The sequence below is a fragment of the Triturus cristatus genome, chromosome 3_2 (genome assembly GCF_964204655.1).
Source record: "Triturus cristatus chromosome 3_2, aTriCri1.1, whole genome shotgun sequence".
Lineage (NCBI taxonomy): Eukaryota > Metazoa > Chordata > Amphibia > Caudata > Salamandridae > Triturus > Triturus cristatus.
In genome coordinates, this window is record NC_140584.1 from 305,840,303 (window position 1) to 305,864,100 (window position 23,798).

General features: G+C 48.9%; 1 protein-coding gene across 7 annotated transcripts in view; it reads left to right on the top strand.

The window, feature by feature from the left end:
• Positions 1-23,798, top strand: part of LOC146857231 (uncharacterized) — a 479,140-nt gene that overhangs the window by 398,234 nt on the left and 57,108 nt on the right. For all 7 annotated transcript variants that reach the window (XR_014979879.1, XM_085647722.1, XM_085647720.1 and 4 more), the window contains one exon: positions 1,206-1,376. Coding sequence is in view for 6 of the 7 variants with exons in the window: in XM_085647722.1 (XP_085503848.1) it covers positions 1,206-1,376 (171 nt within the window). In the remaining variant the exon portion in view is untranslated. The remainder of the gene's footprint in view (positions 1-1,205; positions 1,377-23,798) is intronic.

The following is a 23,798-nucleotide window of genomic DNA, read 5'->3' on the forward strand; positions in this document are numbered from 1 at the left end:
AATTGTGGGTTTGGGCGTTGGAGATTCTTGTTGAAAATATATCACTGACGATCCGTATGTACATTAATTTGTGAAAGATGGTGTACAACAATTCTAAGGATCATGTTGCCCTCTTGAAATATTTATTTTTAAACAATTCACATAGTGTACCAAAGGAACTGCTTTTACATTTGAAATAGTTTTAGCAGAACAGCAGCATTTGAATTTTGCAAAGAAATAAGGCTTTGGATAGATTGCTGTAATTATGGGCTGGGGTGTATTTTAACTTGTTTGGATGGCTTACACTGAAGTATATATATCTTCGATGTATTCTGGTGAATACAGATTTGAATCATGAGGTAGGGAGTTCTCCATACACTAAGCATGAATCAAAAGCTTAGAACATTTAAAAAAAAACGTTTTGTAGTTGTGTACTCATGATAAATTGTTCATCTTTTGCAATTCAGATAAATGATATAGCATTAAACTCGAGGTGGTTGAGTTGCAGTAGGGAGTCGGAAGCAAGCCAAGGGAACATCTTTCTATACAGGGGACTTGGCGATATCAAAACCCCTCCCCCAAGGTTTCGAGATGAAGTGGACATCATCTGAAATCTGTACTTTGTGCTGTTGTGCTGTACCTTTCTATGGACATTGGTTTTTTTGGTCCGAGAACTTAAAACTTATAAAGCCAATTATTCTGAGACTTTCAAGCTTTTAACCCTTGGTGGACAGTTCATAATTGCAATCTCATCTCCATAGCTGTGTGGTAATTATTTTACCAAGTGTTAATCCTTGCAGGATTTGAAGTCTAGTATTTGGTGTAGTATTGAGCATGCATGCACAGCCTATGGTTGTACTCCGAGGTACTTTTGATATTAAATAATTGTTTACTAGCTTACGTTAAAGTTTGCAGTTCATCAGATTGTGTTTGTTTGCAGGCATTACTATGGGTATATGATAGATTTCGGCCTACGAATCTAATCAAACTTAGACTCTTGGTCTTCCAATCAACAGTGTCACTGTCCAGGACATATCCACAAAGGACAAACTGGCCCCTTGACATACAGTGAGATGGGATAACTACCTTTCATTGAACCTTAGTGCATCTTAGTTAGCGTAGAGCAGCCTAAAACATCATTGGTAGCTATTATGAACTTTATCATTGAGCAATGCCATTTAGGGGTTCTGAGTGACCTTTGTGTCTTCCTGTTATGTTTCTTTCAGAATCCAGATTCAAAAATGATGCAAGTAAACCTCACTGAGTTTTTAAATGCTAAGAATGCCAGAGAATTCATGGGGGAGCTTTGGCCGCTTCTTTTGAGTGCTCAAGAAAATATTGCTGGCATACCCACAGATTTTCTGGAACTGAAGAAAGAGGAAATTAAACAGAGACAGGTTAGTTCTCATACTTATTAAATACATCTGTGCATCACATAAAGGGTGCCTTGAAGGCGTTTTGAATTTCACAATTATTACTGATTCTACCATTATCTGTAAATGTTTCTGCTGTTTTCACCTTGTGAAAGGAATGAAATGAGTACATGGCACATCCTATCACCCCTCCCTGCACTTGTGGTGCCCCCCATTATCTTCTTTTTAGGGTGGCCTTAAATGTGGAGTAACAAAGTATTCTTGATGCCTCCTGTGGGACTTGCTCTTTACTATCTACACCTGTTGTGGATCTGGACGGTCATGTGATAAATTGTCTAGAGTTAAACTGGTCAGAACTGATGTGTAGTAAGATAACCTGAATAAAGATGGTGTATTGTATTGCATAAAATGCATTCAGTTATAATATTGTAGAGCATTAAAAAGAATATGGGGGCTTTATTTGAACCTTGTTTTGGTTAATTATATAATTTGAATTTGTGGTGGTGTGATCTCTAGCAAGGGGTCCTCCCTCTATTTGAAATCTTTTGAGTGATATCCACCCGCCAAGCTAGACTTAGGGAAAGACACAAAGTTAATTTTAACCCCTTTTATATAAAAATGTTATGTTGCCCCTTGCCCTCCCACTCCTTTTATAGGTCTTGCCTGAGCCTGCGCATTCGCTGGTCTGGCGAGACATTTAGTGAGTGGGCTTTAGAAATCCCACCACAAGCTTTTGCTGGCCTAGAGCGTGTGGTTACGCGCTGTGAGAAAGTGCCATCTTTCTTGCATGGTATGCCCCCACTTTTTGCTGAATTGCTGATGTACTTTGACTGAGTGTGCCCTGGGCTCCTGCCAATCAGGTACCCAGGGCCTGTGTTCCCCTCCCTAAAACTGCATGAAGCCTAAACACAATTGGCATCTCTGGCCACATGTCAGCCCCTAGTAAATGGTACCCTAGGTGCTCGGGGCCCTGTGACCAGAGAAGTCCCATAAGGGCTGCAGCACTTATTGTGCCACCCTTAGAGGCCCTGTACCCTGACACACACACTGCCTTTGCAGGCTGAGTGTCTTGGTGCAGAACAAAACAGAGAGTCGACATGGCACACATCCCTGTGTGCCATGCCCACAAACACACTTCCCTGGCATACCTCAGTCACCCCTCTAGCTGGGTGCACTATGCCAGTGGTGTGGGTACAGGTGCATGAGCCCTGTACCCCTACAGTACCCAAGTCCATTCCTGGGCACTGCAAGTTCAGTGCTGCCATTAAGGGTATATGGTGCTGGGAGATCGTCATCACGAACTCCACAGCACCATGATGGCTGTACTGAAGACTGAGAAGTTTGATATCAAACTTCTCAGCACATTAAATCCAAACTGATGCCAGGGTGGGATTTAATGTAAGATGCATGACAGAGGGAAACTTAGAGTTGCCCCCTGAACCTAACCCACAATCCACGTCCTGTCTGAGAGGCTGCCTAGGCTGCCACCCAGCAGACATGTTGCTGGACCCCTGGGTAGAGAGCCATCCGCCTCCTGGGTCTGCAACAATGCACATCCTGGGCAAGGTGCTAGGTCTCCTCCCCCAGGATGGGCAGAGGAAGCTTCAAAGGCATGCCGCCTTTGTGAGCTTCTCCATGGCACTTGTTGTACTCAGCAACTGTCCCCCACCGGTTCTGACCTCTCACTCTGGCGGGAAAGCCCAAGTGAGGAAAGGGGGTGTGCCAGCCTCTGCCAACACCACCCCTCAGGTGGGGGAGGCGACGTTAAGCACAACTCCGGACTCTCACCATCTTGAGGATGTGGAGCCCTGCCCAATCAGGATTAGGCTCCTGCCCCGCTCCTACTGGATAGTGGCAGCATAGGGGGTGTACCCACCCCAGGGAAAGGACTCATTGGTCCCTGTCCTCTACCTACCTGTAACACCCCTAAATTTAGTATTTAGGTACACCCTGAACCTTCCTTCCTCAGATCCCGAATCCGAAACAAGCAAGAAGAAAGAAGACCTGCCGTGCAGCTGCTAACAAGAGGAAGACACCAACTGACTTGACCCAGCCCTACAGGCATGTCGACCCTCGAACCTGCTCCTGCTAAACCCCGGCGTCTCCAGTGGTCAGCAACCTCGAAAACCCCGGAGGACCTGACTGCCTTGTGACTCTGAAAGACTGGGTCTCCCACGAGCAGTGGTTCTGCTCAAAGCAAGTAACAAACCTCTGGTGCCAGCCAGGAACCGTGACTCCTGCACGCTCTGCACCCGCCAAGCCTGGCCTGTGCCGGAGTGGACAAAGACCACAAGGACGTCCCCCCCGGCGACTGTGACCAAGAATCCAGCACCCAAGGACCCACCTCGACGCTCCTGACGACGCCTGCAGCCTCAGATCCAGGGACCCCTCCAACCGCGACCAGCAGAGGGTAAGATTTCCGGACGCGTAAAGACACCCCAGCTCCTGGGTGCCTACCTAACCTACAGCTTCCCAACTTACCTCTCGAAGTGGTGGGCACACCTGAAGAATCTTCATCCCCGAGCTTGCAGCCTTTGTTAGTCTTGTAGCTTCTCCATTGAAATCCATTGAGCGCCCGACGGCTCAAAAGTACCCTGCACCCAGCCACCCGAGTGCCCCTGGGAGTGAAACATCTATCCTAATCTACTTCCCCACTTGCCCTGAGTAAGTGACCAGGAGCCCAGCTCCCACAGCCGAGTGGCCTGCCTGCTAGCAGCAACCAAACAAAGGCCCCCTGCCCGCCATAGGCTAACATTGGGCCTAACTTTCATTGCACCCGGCTGCCCCTGTGCCGCTGAGGGTGTAGCACCTGTACCTACCTGACCCTGGGAGACCCCTGAGTCTATGCCCAGAACCTTAACTCTGCCAGTCGAGTACTTACCTGAAAGCCGATAACTCACTTTTTCTCCATAGGGTAACATTGAGTGGTTTCACTTCGAAATTCTTCCAAGTGTCGAGTTTTGAAACTTTAAAATATTCACTAAAAATCAGCCGTCATCGAAAACGAAATTACTCACCTGTTATCAGGAGAGATCCCAGTGCTGGATCTTGGCGCCCAGCATTGACCCTGAAAAGTAATCACAACCGTACTTACCGATAACTTGATTTTCCTCCATAGGATGACATTGCCTGGTTTTTGCCAGAAATTCTTCTGTGTCGATTTTTGAAACAAACAAATATTCCTTAAAAATCGCCTGTATTACAAAAACGATTTCTTTCTACAAAAACGATCTCTTTCAACTGTTTACAGGAAATGCACCAGGGCTGAATCCAGGATCCAGCCCTGAGTAAGAAAATCATACGCAAAGTAACTAATATTGCATTTACTTAAAAACTCCCCATGAGCTCAATGTTATAATTGTGTTTGAATTGTGTTGCCTATTGCAACAGCTGTGACTATTGCATTCAAAAGTCTATTGCCTATTGAAAGTATTTATCTAAAGCATCTCATTCTGAGAAAGTATATTTTGATACCTACTTGTGGTTCTAAAATAAAAACAACTATATATTTTTTATACAAACCATTGGCCTAGAGTTCAGTTCTTGCGTGTGTGAGACCATTTGCTGACTGAGTGTGTGCAACAAATGCTTTACACTGTTGTCTGATACTGCCTTACTGCTCGACCAAGCTACCACTTTAGAGACTAAGGTTATATCTAACTTTAGCCTCTGCCAAACCTCTGGGGACTGTGGACTCTGTGCACACTGAACCTTACTTTGGTGCAGTATATACAGAGCCACTTTCTTACATACGCACAGTAACGCGCATTCCTTGCATCGCTCAATCAGGTGCCATCTGGCTTTCCTCTCGCTTGCTCTCCCAAGCGCGCGCTTCTACGATCCTCCCTCTCCCCCACCACAGAGTGCGTCCAGCTCCTCCCGCTGGCTGCTGCTGCTCCCAGCGCCATCTGGCCACTTTCACTTTCAGGGCGCGCGCGCCTCCTCGCTTGCACCTCTTCCCATCATTGCTTCCGTCTATGCTCCTATTTAGCACTTTGTTTTAAAGTATGCCCCTCCCACCCCACACGCATACCTTTGTTTCTTGACCTGTCCCTCCCACCACCTTCTTCTCGTCGCTGCTTGACACCTCACCACCCAGTGACTTTCTCCATTTCGCTCCTGCTATCCTGCTATCCTCCCATTCGTCCACTTGCTTTCACCTAAAATACTTTTTATGCTAAAGCCTTCACTGAACCTGATAGCAAGTATCCGTACGAGTTACCAAAACTGACATGAAAAACATCTACGTGTAAACTCCGTCTTACACCAGCAAGTGCAATGGTTCTGAGCTTTTGACGTTTTGACTGTAAACATTGCCCGCCTGGGCTCGAGTCCCAGCATGCAAAGCAGCACGAGTTAAAGAGACGGTCCAGACTGAAGGTGTCCCAGTGCGGGGCTGCGGGAACATCTTTACCAATGCTTGTATCTGTTATATTCCTGTCGCTTCTCTTTCTGTATGGCGTTAACTCTCTCCTTGCTTTACTTTCCTTGTTTAGTTACTTTCCTCAGTCGTTCCCTTGTCTTTATGTTTCAATGTCCATCTCTTCCCTTTCCGCCCCCTTTTCTAAGCCTCGTCCGCTTTCTCTCCCGGGGCCTATTTCTCCCTGGAGCAGCAGGTGCAGTGGCACCGGGTTCCAGAGACCCACGGGCCTCATTCACCTCCAATTAATGTTGTATTTTCCTACTGAAATTGCAATCAAGTATTTTCCTTTCTTAAACTAGGGCCCGTGGCACCGGTGCTTCGTCACTCTTCTGCTTCATCTCTGCGTCCGACTCCACCTTTCCATTCACCCTCCATTTCGCCGCTTTCCCTCGGAATGCCCTCATTTGTGGTACCTCGTGGTGCCCCACTTCCTTCCACACCAGGTTCTTGCTGTCCCCCTGTTTCCAAGTCCATGTCCCCCTGTTTCCAACTCAGTGAGTTCCAGGGGCGCTGTGGAGGCTATGGAGCGATGGGTGACCCAGAGACGATATAACCACGCTGCGGACCTGCTATTTTGGGACGATGCCCTCGTCCCCACCTGCGGTTCGCACCCTCCCCACCCGTTGAACCTTGACATCTCCCCTTGGCATCCACCTTGCTCTGATGAAGCGGGGGCACTATTAATATCCTGGCACCTGCTGCCCAAGGAAGAGAAGGCGATGCGAGCAGTGGGCCAGACACAAAGGTATGGGACCCCAGTATCGCCTGCAACCCCTTCATTTGTCTTCACACGTTTAATAAAATTCAATACCTGCCCTTGCAACGTATACATTTTATTTGGGGCACGTAAACCTCCTGCATCATTAGTTTCCCACCTTTATAGCTAAGTGCGCCTCCAATATATGTCCAAGCAACTCTGCACCCTCTTATCAAGCCTGCCTGCACCCCGCATTGCCATTATGCCTCCATATACCCTGTATACCTTTCTAACTATAGCCGCCCATTTACAAGCGTGTCCATAACCTTTTCCCCTTTATATCTTTGTTCACCCTCTATACACCTTTAGAAAGCTCGTCATTCCCTATACACCTTTCATCTCCATACTTCCATAATTGCCAAATTCCCCCGGCCCAATGTCCCGCTTCAGACCATGTTTTTTTCCCCTTGAATTCTGGGACTTGTACTCCCGGTTCTATAATGGAATAAACAAGACTAAAAGTCCCAGAATTCGGGTTGGAGGACCGTCACCCCCCCCCCAGGGATCTCCCTAGGGCTCAGGCCTGGTTGAGTGGCTTTTTGGACACGTTGGGACTTGTAGATTGCTGGAGATTGATGCACCCGGGTCAGGCGCAATACACCTTTCACTCGGGGGCCCACGGGAGTCTCTCGAGACTTGATTACATGCTTATGCCGGCGATCCAGGCTGGGATGATTGGGGAGGTGCGTCATTTAGCTCGCGGTATTTCTGATCATTCCCCTATATGGTTGCAACTGAGGGTTGTCCCTGGGGCGGAGGGGAGAGTTGCGCCTATTAGCCCCTGGTATCTACGTAACCCTAAGATCCGCGCGGAACTGGTCAAGTCCACTGATCACTACTTTAATGATAATGTGGGGTCGGTGCCATCGGCCGTCTCCCTATGGGAGGCTTATAAGGTGGTGGTCAGGGGGCAGGCCTTGTCCCTTATCTCCCATGCTAAGAGGTGCGAGAGAGCGGAGGTGGTTCGCCTGGAAACTGAAATAGCTGAAATGGAGGAGGACTTGGAGCGGGGAGTTACTAATGAGAAAGTGCATGTTCTCAGCCTCAAACAATCAGATTATAGGGCGCTGGTTACGGAAGCCGCTAAAGGGATGAGTAGAGAGCAGCAAGGACGACTGTATGATATGGGGGATAAGGCCGGAAAGTTGATTGCTTGGTTGGATAAGAAGGAGAGAGCAAGCAGGGTGGTGCCCGTTGTGGAGAGAATGGATGGAGTGCGTGTGACTGACCCGGTGGAGATCGTTGACTGCTTTGCGGCCCATTTCCGCGGGGTATACTCTCCGGTCTCTGTGCGATCGGAGGAGGATTCTCATCTTTTGCTTAGAGACATTACATTGCCAACCCTATCGGAGGCTGATGCAGTATTGATGGAGGCGAATTTGTCGTCAGATGAGATCGCTCTGGCCACCCGCTCGATCGCATCGGGTAAAGCTGCGGGTCCTAATGGTCTTCCCATCGAACTATATAAGTTGCGTCCCGATAAAATAGCGGCGCATCTTCGGGACATGTTTCTCGCGGCACGTGCGGCGGGCTTCCTCCCCCCCGACCAACGCCTCGCCAACATAGTTGTGATACACAAAGAGGGGAAGCCGCGAGATCGCTGCGCCTCCTATAGGCCCATTTCGCTGTTGAATGCGGAACCCAAAATTCTGGCCAAGGTATTGGCTAATCGGCTGGTTCGGGTCGTGGGCGACTTGATTCATCAGGATCAGTCCGGTTTCATACCTCATCGGAATACCGCTCTAAATTTGAGGCGGTTGCACGGCGTGCTTGCTAGAGCGGAATCTATACGTGAGCCGGCCATCTTGGCATCTTTGGATGCTACTATGGCGTTCGACACTTTGGAGTGGCCATATATTTGGGCCGTGTTGGCGAAATTTGGGTTCGGCCCTGAGTTCATTGGTTGGGTAAAATTACTATATGCTGATCCTCTGGCTCAGGTGGTGGTGAATGGTAGGGTATCGGCTCCCTTCGCACTGGGGAGAGGTACGCGGCAGGGATGTCCGTTATCACCCCTTCTCTTTGCACTTTCTTTGGAGCCGCTCGCCGCCTGGTTGCGTTAGGAGCCGTCGCTGCGAGGCATTAGATGGACGCCGGAGTTTGAAGACCGTGTCTCCCTCTATGCGGACGACATCCTTCTGTATCTCACCTCTCCTCGACAGTCGCTAATTGTATTGGTGGACGTACTGAATTCTTTTGGTCGTAACTCCGGCCTGGTCATCAACTGGGCCAAGTCGTGTGTTTACGCCCTCTCGGGTGAGGCCCCCCTCCTGCCACGGGATTGCCCTATCCAGATTGCTACCCTGGGGTTCAAATATTTGGGAATCTTTATCTCACTTGATCCCGCGGTCCGCTATGAGCGAAACCTTCTCCCTCCCCTCCAGCGATTGAAGGCCGACGTCGCGAGGTGGCGCCGACTTCCGCTCTCGCCACTCCGACGGGCGGCATTGTTTAAAATGATGTCGCTACCTCGCTTTTTATACGCTTTGCAAAATACTCTAGGTGTCGTGCCAGCCCGTTATTTCCGGGAGGTGGAGGGTCTTCAGCGCCAACTGTTTTGGGACGGGCGGCCGCGGATTGCTCTCGCCAAGTTGACGCTCCCCTGGTACGATGGGGGGGTCGCCCTCCCCGATATTAAACGATACTATTGGGCGTCTCAGTTGGCGTCGGTGAATCACGGGATATACGGTCCTGCCTTGAATCCGGCCTTCGAGATGGATACATTTCTGCTCCCGGGCGGAGACTATAATAGAGCGCTGTACTCGGTGACCCCGGACACGTGGTTGACAGGACCCACGCAGGTTGCGGTACGTGTGTGGCACGCGGCGAATGCTGCGATGGGGTGGAGGGATCACTTGACTCGGGCGACGCCGTTGTATGCCTCTGCGCGGTTGGGCTGTTTGTGGAGATCGAAAGGCTTTGAGAAATGGGATATGATTGGTATATGTAAGGTGGGTGATCTTTGGGCGAAGGGGTCTTTCAAAACGTTTGAAATGCTTAAAACTGAATATAAATTAAACGATAGAGAGTACTTCAGGTATGCTCAAGTCTACCATGCTCTATGTTCGGCTTTTCCAGACGTTTCTGCTATCCCTGAGTACTCCCCACTGGAGGATAGAGTGTTGGATGGCTACGTGCCCGACAGCACCATCTCTCTGATTTATAAGAAACTTATTAACGATCGCGCGGACTTGCTGCTCAGTCTGCGGGAGGCATGGACGGGCGATGGCTTGGAACTGGACGATGAGGACTGGGTTTCGGCGGTGGCCTCCCCGAAAGAGGTGGCGATCCCGGCCTGCTTACGATTCGTACAGCTAAAGATCCTTCATAGAGTGTATGTCACTGGGCCCGGTTTGCTGCGCATGGGTTACTCGACGGATGGACTGTGTAAGCGGGGATGTGGCCTGTCGGGTACCTTTCTCCATATCTTATGGGAATGTTCGGAGGTTGTGCGATTTTGGAACGGTATTCACACTGTAATGGAGGAGGTCACGCACGTTGCTCTGTTGCCAGAGGCTAGGAGGTGTTTGTTGAATGTCTGGGAACCGAATGATTGTAATGCGGCACAGACGCAGTGGGTGACCTTGGGGTACATGGTGGCTAAGCGTAACATTGCACAGCTGTGGGGCTCCCCGAGGCCGCCCATGATCGAGGTCTGGAAGGAGAATATGGACTGGTGTATGTTCAGGGAAAAGACGGTGTATGTGGCGAGAGGCAAACCAGGGAAGTGGACTAAGGTATGGGGTCCATGGAATTTATATCGAGGACGTATCTGCACCCCGCCTCTGCCATTAGAGATCGATATTGCTTTGTCCCCCTAGCCACGCATTCTGCGGGATGGTGTGAGGTGTGTTCCATGCTTTGCTCTCCCGTTGCCCCCTTTTACCGCTTCCAGACAAGCACTGCTCTGGACACTGTACGTTGTTCCCCGTCCTGGGAAGAGCGCGCTGCTATTTCGGACTCTCATTGCCTTGAGTGTGTTTTATATTTAATAAAAAATGAAACTGCATCGTCTCCGCACCAGTCACCACCACCACCACCACTACTACCACTTCAGCAACACTCCGCACCACCTCAGCCTGCTCTCGGAATCTGGCATCTGTTGATTCTCCCCTAGCGTCTGGTCGCTGCTAGTGTTATAATACAGGTACTAGTTCCCAACCTTCACCCTCCAATTGTTCATGCCCCCTCAAAAAAAAGCTTTAACAAACAACCATTGCAATAGGCAGAAACAAGTTGCCAGCATTGCAAGAATAAAAGAAAACTGAGGAAATTTTTTATTGTAAATACGTTTTTTAATATGGTCGTTCAGTTGTACATAATGCCTTCTTGGTCATATATATGGTAACAAAAATGCTTCTGACACTTTTTTATTATAACTTTTGAGCATGCTGACAGCAGCCACACTTCTCTACAGCACAGCTTGAAGACAGTGGCAAAGACAATAGCTCTGGCTAAACACTTATAAGGCCCCAAAGGCGAGGCCTATTAGCTATGGAAATGTTTGTTTTTCTTCCCTCCAAATCTATATATTTTTTAAATGAAGAAAACAGTAAAGACCTGATTTAGATCTCGGCGAACAGGTTACTCTGTCACAACGGTGATGGACATCCCATCTGCCGAAATGTAAATCCCATAGAAAATAATGGGATTTATATTTCTACGGCTGGGATATTAGTCCGCCAAGATCTGAATCAGGCCCTCAGTTTTAGGAAACACCAATGTATACTGCACACAACATTTTCTTCTTCCTTAAATTTCATCACTAAGGGTGACTGACAAAAGGATTTGTCATGAAGCTTTGGATCATTAAGTTTTTGTGGGCGAGAAGGCAATCTAGTTACAGGGGGTTCCTTCAAATATTGCTTGCAGTGTGATGGAAGGGTGTCTGGCAAAGGGAGGAAGGGAGGTTCCAAAGTTGGTTGTTCTGCCGGCATCATATCATGACTATTCTGTAGGCCGGCGTAGTCTGAAAGCAAACCCTGAGCAAATGTTTTGAAATTCTGTTTCCTAACGTCAGAAAAATTCACCCAACCTACCTTAAATACATCTTTTCGGCCTAAAACCAGCCATCCCCCCCCCCCCCCCCCCCCCTCCGCCAAAAAAGGTATTGTGGGGTGAGCCAGCATGATCTCCTGATACCTCTGTGATATCTTGTATATCTGTAGGAAGCTGCCTCTGTATATACTATAACAAAGTTAGGTATAGTATGCACAGGGTCCAGTGGATCCACAGTGGTATAGCAGAGGCTAAAGTAGAGAATACCTTACTCTCTTTTGTGGTAGTGTGGTTGAACTGTCAGGCTTATCAGTGGGTAGTGTTAAGGGTTTGTTGTACACACTCAGGTAAGATATAATGTCACACACTCAAAGACTGAATCCAAATCAATGGTTTGTATAAACAGTTGTTATTTTGTTATTTTTATTACTCGAACCAAGATTTACTCAGTAGCAGGTAAGTGATACTTTCATTACAATAATACTTTTCAAGATAGTGTTTACTGGTTTTGTAGGAGCATACAAGTGACTTTATAGTCAAGAAAATCGGTTGTAAACTCTACTTGAAATTGCATTAGATTACTTTCTCGTTACTTTGTAGTTGCTTTTTTAGTTTGGAGTGAAGCAAACTAATTACAGTCTAAACATCACAGGACATCAGTAAGCAGATTTACTATTTTGAAGACACTAAGTTACTTTTGTTGCAGTACAAGATAAGTTCAACACAGAAGATTTTTCAGAGAAAACACCCCCATACAATCCTATGGAAAAAAAACGAAGTGTTAGGTTTGCAGATATGTAAAGGGTTTAGGAATTAAGTTTTGGGGGGTAGAACCAAGGTTCCCCTAGGTTCAGGTTGGCGCTCCAGGGGCACCACCAGCGGCACTAGGGCAGTCAGGTGCAGGGTGCCATGGGGGATAGGGGGCACCTTGGTTAGGGGCTGTTCACTGGCTGGCCACTCGGTCTTGGGAGGCAGGCTTCTGGGGTTAAGGTAAGGGCAAAGGGGTTCCCATATCAGCACCAAGTCCACACCACTACCAGCGCTGGGACGGCCGGTGCAGGGTGCTTAGGCGATGTTGGGAGCCCAGTGTGTTATAATGGAGATTGCCGGTCAAGGAAAAGACTGCAGACTGGAGCCAAAACACTGGAAGAAGGGAACCAAGGACTGGTGGATGAAGTTGAAGAGTTGCTGGACACCAGGACACCGTTGGTCGGGCATCTCACGGCTCTTGGGAGGCAGATGCAGGAGTGTCTTCGTGTGTTGTTCTTCTCACCAGTTACGGCAGCAGTTTGGGGAGCACTTCAAGATGAGGCTGCAGGCGTTGAGGAGAAGGTCGGAGAAGCTAGATTCTGGAGCCCTGGCTTGGCTTACTGTTGGAAAAATCTGGTGTCCATGGGAAATCAATCTTTTGGGAAGGCAGGGCAGATCCCTGGGGTTCTTGGAGGCTGCTGGCTGCAGGACAAGCCGGTTTCAGCTTGCAGGGTTTCCGAAGCAAGAGACAGACCGATAGGGCTGGGACCAAACCAGTTGTCTTCGTCCCCTTCTGCAGCACGGCTCTTCGGTCCTTCTTGTCGATTCTGAATTCTGGGCACAGGGCTGCCCCCTATATACTGTATTTAGGGGGCATTTTAGGGGTCTTGAGGTAGTAAGCCATTATGATGCTATGAAACTCATCATGACCAGTTTCCAGACTGTATACTCAAGATGGCTTTCCTGAGCACTAATATCCAAGAATGGCCTCAGATGTTAAAGGGGCCTGTCTGCTCCTGCAGATAGACCCTCACATGAGACATAGTGCACACTACCTTAAGGATGACTTAACTAGGCCTCATGCAGTGCTGGGCAGGAATGGCACACAGGGATGTGTTTCATGTTGACTCTACACTTTTAACTGCACCAGAACACGCAGGCTGCAATGGCAGTGGTGCAGATTTGTGGTGGTGAGAGGTCTCTGAGGGTGGCATAATACATGCTGCAGCCCTCAGAGTCCTTTTCCTGGCTACCATGCCCTTGGTACCATAGGTACCCCTTATAGGGGCTTACATCAGGCCAGAGTTGTGCTAATTGTGGGAACAATGGCACAGTTTTAGGGAAAGAACACTGGCCCTGGGAACCTGATTGGTGGTACCCAATGCACACTCCGTTAAATTGCATCAGGTATCTGGCAAAGAAGTTAAGGGCAACCATGCAGAAAGGGCAGTGGTTACCTCAACAATCAAAGCCTCTGTCCCTGAACCTCAGATTCTTACCTGACATTTTGGCAAAGTTCCACTCCAACAAAGTTAAGGAGGCGGTACTCCAGGCGGCCAGGGCGAAAGACTCCATCTCCTTCCAGGGTCACTCTTGCGCCATATATCAGGATGTCGCGACGTCTACACTAGCACGGAGACAACTGTTCAGACCTGTCACCACTAAACTGCGAAATGACAAAATCAGGTACCGGTGGACCTACACGTTTGGACTCAGTTTTGATTTCCAGAGTAATAGATGCCACATTATTGACTTAAAGGAAGGTTTGGATCTTCTGGGCTTCCCCTCCGAGGGGGATGGCCCCACTCAAGGCAAAACTGGAGATCCCTCCCAGGGCTCACAATCCGCTTTCACCTGGACAACAAGTTCGTGCAGAGGACGCCGTTGAACGATGACAGACTGTACCGCGGCAGTTGTGAGACCTATCGCCTAAACCAGGCCTGTGCTTCACAGTCCTACGAACAATAGTCATTAAGGCCGACGTCTCTGGACGCCACCAGTGACGGCAGCTAAAGAGCTACAGATCTGCTTTGACCGCGAACCTCTGCCATCGGACTCCTCCGGGGTTCCAGTCTTCTGTGCCACAGTATGGAGACTTCACGGACTATGATGGCTCCATACGTAAGAACAGTGCTGTCTCCTTTTTTCTAAAATAATGCGGGTTTGAAGCCTAGTACTATGTCTGCTTTTAGTTCTATACTGTTATCTGGTTCCCGGCTAAATGTTTTATTCTTCATTGCAGATGACTTGCCTTTGTTGCTTTCTGAAACATGGGTCTGTAGTGCGGCCCGCTTTCCTGCCGCACAAAGATGATTTTCATAGGAGAAATTTACCGGGATGGGCGTGGACGGGGTCCTCGGACCTGTTGTCCCCCCTGGTCCTTGAGCGGGCGTTTTAGCCCCACCAGGCAGACCTAGTAGTAGTTTTTGTACTGTTCATATGTTCATGTTTGTTTTCATTCTTTTGGGGGTTTTGGGGAGGGAGCGGGAGGGACTTGGTGGCGGCTTTTTAACAATTGACTATGCAAAATGGCACTACACACCCCTTTGGGGACAGGCTAAGATCAGGGATATGATGGGGCTGCTGGAGCCCTTAGAGAGGTGTAGTTTTTTTCTATAACATAATGCCGATCACAATTGGGAACCTGGAAAGTTTAGGGTCTTAATCCAAACTTTTTGGCGCTTTGGGGGGGGGGGGGGGGGGGAGTATTTATTTATTTATTTATTTTGCACATTTGTAGAGCGCTCTGATACCCGGAGGTGTCCTGGCGCTAGAAAGATAGACTGGTGTGTTGAAGCGAGCTTACTGAGTGAAGAGCCATGTTTTTAGTGCTTTTCTAAAGGCCATCAGATTCTGGATTTGTCTAAGCGCAAGGGGAAGTTTATTCCAGGCCTCCGCGGCCCCAAGAGAGAAACTCCTGCCTCCCCAGCGAGCTCTTTTAATTCTGGGGACCGTGACCAGCGCCAGTTGTCCTGACCTCAGAGTTCTTGCTGGTTTGTGCCAGCGGAAAAGGGATTTCAAGTGCCGAGGTCCCGAATCATGGAGGGCCTTAAAGACCATGCAGACTGCCTTAAAAATGATTCTTTTACGGACCGGCAACCAATGAAGCTTACCCAGTTCCTGTGAAACCGAGGCAAATTTGGGTGTGTCAGTGATAAGACGAGCGGCTGCATTTTGCAGAAGCTGGAGTTTACTTAGTACGCTCTGCTGGGCGTTTAACATCAGGCTGTTACAGTAGTCTAGGCGTGAAAGCACTAGACCCGTAACTATTGTTTTCCTGTGTTTCTTCTCAAGATAAGGTAGTATTTTTCTGATGGTTTTGAGTATGAAATGAAGGGAGGAGGAAAGAGCATTTACCTGGGCTTTAAAAGTCAGGGAGGTATCCACCAGAATACCGAGATTTTTCAATTTGTCCACCGGATCTGGGAGAGGTCCCAGTTCGTCTGGCCACCATCTCGGGGACCAAAAGTTGTCTCTGTCACCAAAGAGCAGAACCTCGGTTTTTGAGGAGTTCAGCTTAAGGCAACTTTGTGCCATCCAGCGGCCAACTTCAAGCATGCAGTTTCTGAATCTGTCAGCGGTATTTTCTGTATTTCCGGGAAGGAGGGACACCACAATCTGTGTATCATCGGCGTACGCCGTGAGTTGAAAGCCGAATGATCGAATCACCGGGGCGAGGGTGGACACATATACATTAAAAAGGGTTGGGCTCAACGAAGACCCCTGGGGAACTCCGCAAGGAAGCACAAAGGAGTGAGATTCATGGCCGCCCAGCGCCACTGTCTGAGATCTGTCCGACAGAAATGCTTGTAAAATTTTTAGAGCCTTCCCCTGAATTCCACAGGCCCTCAGCCGGTCCACCAAAAGCTTATGGTGGACCGTATCGAAGGCTGCCGAGAGGTCTAATAGAATCAGAGCTGCTCTGCCCCCTGTATCCATCACCTGCCTGATATCTTCCATAGATTTGATCAAGGCGGATTCCGTACTGTGCCCTTCTCGGAAGCCGTGTTGGGAAGAGTCCAGTACATCCGCCGATTTAAGGAAGGCACTAAGATGTGTGTTCAAGTAACCTTCTATTATTTTGGCCGGGAGTGGGAGTCTGGCAATCGGGCGATAATTATTCATCTCCGTGATGTCAAGATTGGGTTTTTTTAGCAGGGGTAAGATGGAAGCTTGCTTCCAACTAGAGGGATATTCCCCTGTCTCCAGCATCAGATTGAAGAGGGGAGTAAGGGCCCTAGCAATTGCGTCTGGTGCAAGTTTAGTAATTGTTGTGGGGCAGGGATCATGAGGGGAGCCTGATTTAATTTTTTGTAGGCGACTTATCACTTCTTTTTCCGTGATGGGCGGGAAATATAGAAGCATGGGTTCGGGTCTGGCGGATTCAAGGGCCTCCCTCGGTGAGGAGGTCATCACTATACTATCTAAGGGGAGGAAGATGTTTTCCACCTTTTCACGAAAGAAGGTCGCCAAGCTTTCGCAAAGTGAGAGGCTAGCTGGAATTTCCATAGGTTTGGGGTTTGCTAAGGAAGCGACCGTAAGGAAGAGTTCTTTAGGGGTGTTGGTTGCATCTTCTATCTGTCTCGTGAGAAAGGCTTTTTTCGCTTGAAGGATGGATTCCTTGTAACGCCTTTGTTCCGAATTGAGTATTTTTTTGTCGGCTGCTCTATAGTGCATGCGCCAGATTTTTTCAAGTTTTTTGCACCTTATTTTATGTTCCCTTATTTGATCTGTGAGCCATGGGGCGGCAGGCTTGGCCCGGGTGGTATAAATGATTTTAGGGGGGGCTAAGAGAAAACAAGCCCGGTCCAGCCAGGTAGTATAGATCTTAGCTGCTTCCTCCACATTGTTCGGAAGAGGGGGTAATGTGGTGTTTAGTGTATTACCTAGCGAGTCCCCAGTGATGTTTTTCCATTTTCTTGCTAGTTTCGGGGTGTTTCTCTTGTTAACTGGTTTTTCGTAAATGGTGAGAGGAATAGAAAAGTGGATTGCTGAATGGTCAGACCAGAGCACTGGTAGGACCGAGGAGACTTTCAAATTAGGCTGATTGGAAAAGATCCCATCCAGAGTGTGTCCTGCTCTATGAGTGGGATCCATTACTAACTGTGGCATATCAATCCCAGTCAAAAGATCGATAAGTTCCTGGGTGTCGGGGGATATTTTGCTTTCGAGATGGAAATTAAAATCACCCAGAAGAGTGAATCTTTGGGAGCAGGCTACAGCTTCTAGTAGTTTGCTCAAGGCTGCTAGAAATCTAGTTTTCTCGCCTGGGGGCCTATAAACAAGGCATCCTATGAAGGACTGGTGATTAGAGAGGGTAAAGTTAAATAGCAGAGATTCAACTAGGTCAGGGGGACCGGGTTGAAAGGAGCCTCTGATGTCTTTATGATATATGATGGCTAGGCCACCCCCTCTCCTTTTGTCCCTATTTTGGGTGTAACAGATGAAGTCCTGTGGGGTGGCTTTGACTATATCTGGACCTGATGCTGCATCGGTCCAGGCTTCCGTAATGAAAGCAATTTTTATGCCTGCGTCCTGTATATAATCGGCGACTTCTAAGCTATGCTTGACTAGAGACCTTGTATTAAGGAGAAGGCATTTAGTCAGGGGGTGGTTGGTTATCGGACAGATGAACTGGTCTCCTAGTTGCGTGATTGGTAGCCAAAAAGGTTTGAACAAATGCGACGAGCACTTGGGGCAGTGGGAAAGTGTGGGAGGGTGATTGGTCCCAGGTTCCCAAATGTTGCAGTCCTTACCGGGAGATACGATGTTTAGTGCTAACAGGTCGTTTGTTTTGTAAACGAGCCTAGGTAAGGAGTGAGGCGAGGAAGCAGCAGGGGGACTGGCCCTGGGCGCGGGTCCGGCGCGGACGGGCGCAGACGGGCTCGCCTTTGGCGAGCCTTCGGCGCGCCGTCGGCGCGCCCGCTGCGCTCGTCCGCTGCGCTTCCTCGTGAGGGGGGCCATATAAAGGAGGAAGGGCGGGAGGGGCGGAGCACTGCACTGCTCGGCCGGCTCCCAACCCAAAATGGCGGTACCCTCGGGAGCGGAACGCCTCCAAACGGGGGAACGAGTGCCCAGAACAGTAAGTGCGGTATTTAAAAATATAAAAGCAGACACATGTGGGCTGTACTAAAAATACCAGTGGGATTTAAAACAATTTACAGTTAGTAGTCAGGCAAGACTAAACAATTCTAAAAGTCCCGGCTTCCGCCTCAGGACGCTTACTTCATACACCGAGACTGTCAAGTCAGTCTCCGACGGGAAGCGCTAAGTTTTTAAAGGAGGAAGGGCGGGAGGGGCGGAGCACTGCACTGCTCGGCCGGCTCCCAACCCAAAATGGCGGTACCCTCGGGAGCGGAACGCCTCCAAACGGGGGAACGAGTGCCCAGAACAGTAAGTGCGGTATTTAAAAATATAAAAGCAGACACATGTGGGCTGTACTAAAAATACCAGTGGGATTTAAAACAATTTACAGTTAGTAGTCAGGCAAGACTAAACAATTCTAAAAGTCCCGGCTTCCGCCTCAGGACGCTTACTTCATACACCGAGACTGTCAAGTCAGTCTCCGACGGGAAGCGCTAAGTTTTTAAAGGAGGAAGGGCGGGAGGGGCAGAGCACTGCACTGCTCGGCCGGCTCCCAACCCAAAATGGCGGTACCCTCGGGAGCGGAACGCCTCCAAACGGGGGAACGAGTGCCCAGAACAGTAAGTGCGGTGTTTAAAAATATAAAAGCAGACACATGTGGGCTGTACTAAAAATACCAGTGGGATTTAAAACAATTTACAGTTAGTAGTCAGGCAAGACTAAACAATTCTAAAAGTCCCGGCTTCCGCCTCAGGACGCTTACTTCATACACCGAGACTGTCAAGTCAGTCTCCGACGGGAAGCGCTAAGTTTTTAAAGGAGGAAGGGCGGGAGGGGCGGAGCACTGCACTGCTCGGCCGGCTCCCAACCCAAAATGGCGGTACCCTCGGGAGCGGAACGCCTCCAAACGGGGGAACGAGTGCCCAGAACAGTAAGTGCGGTATTTAAAAATATAAAAGCAGACACATGTGGGCTGTACTAAAAATACCAGTGGGATTTAAAACAATTTACAGTTAGTAGTCAGGCAAGACTAAACAATTCTAACCATTATTGACCACCACCTTGACATAGTAGCCTTGCAAGAGACTCACTTAGCCAGGGCCGAGGACATGCGCTGCAGACACAAACACTTTCCGCTAATTTATAGGTCCTCCGCTCACACGAAACACAGGGGAGTGGCGCTTATGTTTCGTTCTTCCATACAATTCCAACCATGGGGAGTTCACAGTGATAAAGATGGCCGGTGGGTTATGGTCAAGAGGCGCTTGAGAGGGAAAATATGCACTTTCGTAGCAGTGTATGCCCCCAATACGGGTCAGGCGGTTTTCTTACACACACTATTGGGGAAGCTAACGGACTTTGTGGAGGGTCCAATATTTCTTATGGGCGACTTCAATCTGATATGGCAGAAAGAGCTGGACAGTATGCACTCACAACGCATGGATATGGGCTCCTTTTCCATGGATACACAACAGCGAATGCATGACATGGGCCTCCTAGACGCTTGGCGCACTCTCTACCCACAGACCCGAGACTACACGTTTTATTCACATGTTCATCATACATATTCTCGTCTTGATTACAATTACATTTTTATTAGTGAATCCCTGCAGGGTGCCCTGCAAGAGGCCAAGATATTCCCCCATTCAGTATCAGATCATAGCCTACTTTCCATCTGTCCCACTTGGTGTGGGAATGCCTCGACTACTCCCAGGTGGTACTTCCCGTCGTCGCTTGCTCGGGACAAGGAATCCTGTCCCAAATTAAGAGAAACCATTACTGAATTCTTTGCTGTAAATAAGCCGGAGGACACGTCGGAGTATACCACCTGGTACACGTTTAAGGCTGTCTTCAGAGGGAAATGTATTGCCCTTAATGCAGGACTAAATACACAGCGCACTAGAGAGAGGGAGCAACTGGAGACGGAGCTGTCTTCTCTTGAACAAATTCATAAATTGAATCCCACAAGGCAAACCCTACGCAATATAACAGCACTCCGAGGCAAACTCCGGGCTATTTATAATAATAGGGCGGAGTTCACACTTCTCAAACTACGGCATTTATCTTATACCCAGGGCAACAAATTTGGTAAACACCTTGCCAGACAGCTAAAATATAAACGAGAGAGAGAGTACTTAGGTGGCATTCAGGGGCCCTCTGGGGACATTACACATAAAGACGAGGACTAAGCTGAGATCTTTGGTTCCTTTTATAAAAAACTATACACTGGGGAGGCCCTAGATTCGGATGCACAGCGGGACTATCTCCAGACGTTGCCCCTGCCCCAGGTGTCTGCTGAATGGAACGAATTACTTACCGCTCCTATTACCATAGACAATGTTACTGCTGCTTTTAAAGCCTTAAAGCCCCACAAAGCTCCTGGACCGGACGGATATACCGCCCTCTTCTATAAGACATTTCCCCCCGACATCAGCTCCCACCTTGCGCGACATATTTAACAAGATGGCAGAGGAGGGCGAGGCCTCTGGCACCATGTCCGAGGCCATGATCTCGGTGATACCCAAACCAGGGAAGGACCCTCATTGCTGCGCCTCTTATAGGCCTATTGCCTTATTAAATCTTGACGCAAAACTGTACTCCTCTATTATAGCCAAACGACTAAATGACCTCATGCCTGACCTCATACACCCTAACCAGTCAGGATTTGTTAAGGGACGCCAAACACACGATAACACCCGTTGAATTATACACTTGATAGAGAAGGCCAACAGACGCCAAATCCCTGCAGTTTTAGTAGGATTGAATGCCGAGAAGGCATTCAACAGGGTTGATTGGATACTTCTATTCCACACACATTCGGATTTTCGCCTAAATATGATTTGCGCTAATTATCTCTGTGAGAAGTTGGCCTGATATATGATGTCACTAATTCTAGTGTACACCTTGTATCAGTCCAAACAACTCTTATGGTGATTGGTTGTAAAGTCAACCTTATAGACCAGCTATCCTAGTGGTAGCATGGACAAGAGCAGTCTTAGGCTAAACTCTGTATGGCATGTGAAGCCAGCTGTTATACCATATGTAATCCCTTGAATACCAAATGAAAGGACACCACAACAGATATATATAAAAATAGAATGTATTTATTCTAGTCAAACCCTCAGCACTCTTTATGAGATTCGAGGTAAGTACAACACAGTCTTATTTAAGCATACATTAAGTCACACAGGTAAGTAATACAGTTAGGCCCTATGGGCCACGCAAACCATATACTAAGTAAGTGGTATAAGAACCACTGTCACGAACACAGGATAGGCCAAGGCCTAGGGAATCGCTGGGGCTACACTATACTACCAAAGGTTAGGAAGTGGGAGGCCCACGGGATTCAGGTGCAGAGTGGAAACACTCACGCTTAATGCGTAAAAGTCGATAGAAATGGAAGTTATTAGAATTTAATAGTTTTAGGACACTTCTGGAATAGCTAGGAAGTCGAGACTTGGAAACTAGACCCTAGGATAGTCAATACCCTTGTGAGCACCGGAGTACTCAAGTTACCTAGCCCACGGGCTGCGGGTGCATAGGTGTGAACTTGCGTCGGGTTTCGTCGTGGACTCCTATGGATGTCTGAAGGAAAGTTGCTGACAGGCAGTCAGTGAAGAGTGTCCGGTGGATCCCAAGGATGGAATCAAGAATGAAGGATACCTGCAAGCAGAAGGGACAGAGTCTAGGTCACCAGCCAGGAGCCGGGAAGGAACCAGGAAGGAACCAGGCGATGTCGTGAAGATGCAGGTGAAGAGGTGAAGCTTGTCGCAGCAGCCACGGGTACCAGGAGGCGTCGAGGACGACCAGGACCAGGAGGTGAGCTGTCCCACGAAGGCTCTTGCTGTCGGCGGCGTCGAAGTCGAGTCAGGACCCAACAAGCCTTGGCAAGCGGAACCCACGCAGGATGGAGGACTTGCTTCTGGTGCAGACCAGGAAGGTCTGGGGTGCTTCTCTTTCACAGAGGAGCGGGTGCCAGTCTGGAGGAGCCGGACCAGCGAGGTGAAAACAAAGGTTCGTCATCGCAGAGGTTACTAGCCAACGGGCCAGCAACCGGACAACACCTCGAGCAACTCAGGTGCAGAAGGGCCCCACGCAGAACACGTGACGTGTGGGGAGCTGGTCTTCTTTGCAGATGGTGCTCGGGATGGGGGCTTCTCAATTCCCCAAGCACAGCCTCGAGGAAGCCTCAGAAGTCACGCTAGTCAGGTACTAGCCACTTTTCCCAAGTCGCCGGTCCCACGTCCCTCGTCGCCTCCACGGGTTTCAGCTTCGCTGTAGATGTGGATCTGGTTCAGAGGTGTCTGGAAGTCTCGGCGCTGGTCAGTCTCTGCAGTCGTCCCTCGTAGGATCAGTCGCAAAGCAAGCAGCGGTCGCTGGATGGTGCCTGGTTGCCCAGGGTGGTCACTCCTTGGCCACAAGGGAGATTTTTTCAGTCTTCTTCCTGAGGTCGAATGTCGAAGGTCCAGAGTTTCTGTTCAAGTTGCAGATTCAGGTTAATCTAATTTAGCAGGGCTCAGCTACCTACTGATATACTGGGCTAGTGGGCTGGGCTACCTGCAAGGTCCCTACTATGGGTGTGACCAGGAAGGGGAGTGGCTACACCCCCTTTCCTTTGTCCAGTTTCGCGCCAGAGCTGGGGCTGGTGGGCCCCAGCACCGGTTTGAACTGGACTATGCATGGAGCACCTTGTGTGCCCCAGGCATGTCTCATTCCTTTCAGCCCTCCCTGCCCCAATACACTAAAGTCTGTCTGGGGAGGTGCTAGCACCCCCCCAAGCAGGAAACCTATTGTCCAGGCCTCCCTGGCTGGGAGGGCTCCCAGCTACAGGTGGTCAGACTCGTGTCTGTGGCAGCAGCATCCATTTTGTGATGCTGAGGCTTTGGTCAGAGTTAAACAGCAAAGTAGGATTTTAACATGTCTCTCCCTCTAGAAGGGGGGAATAATATCCTCATCACCAGAAATGGTATGGGGGTATTATTCCAAAGTGTTAGACACCTTACACAACATGTTTTGATAAAGCCAAACCATAGTTACCATAACCGTTTAAGATTATAAGGCACTTTAAGAGTATATGGTAGGCTATATCATAGAACAGCTATAAGGACATGGTTCCGAAAGCTGCAGACAGGCTCAGCTCATGCTAGAGCACCATCTCACATGTTACCAAGCACTCTGCCTCCAGGATTGTTAAGGCCTGCCATAGGAGTGGCTGATAGGTACACATGTGTCTATTTTAAGGGTAGATATAGGTATACTATATCTAAGCAAGGGGTGATTACACAACCTTGCCCCAGCTGAGTGATCAGCCAGTTGTGTCTGATTGGAAGGCCAGGTCATGGGTGGCATAATGCATGCTGCAGCCCCTGGGAGGCCTAGGGTACACCTATGCCCTGGGTACCTAGGGTACACTGTACAGGGTCCAATAAGGTGA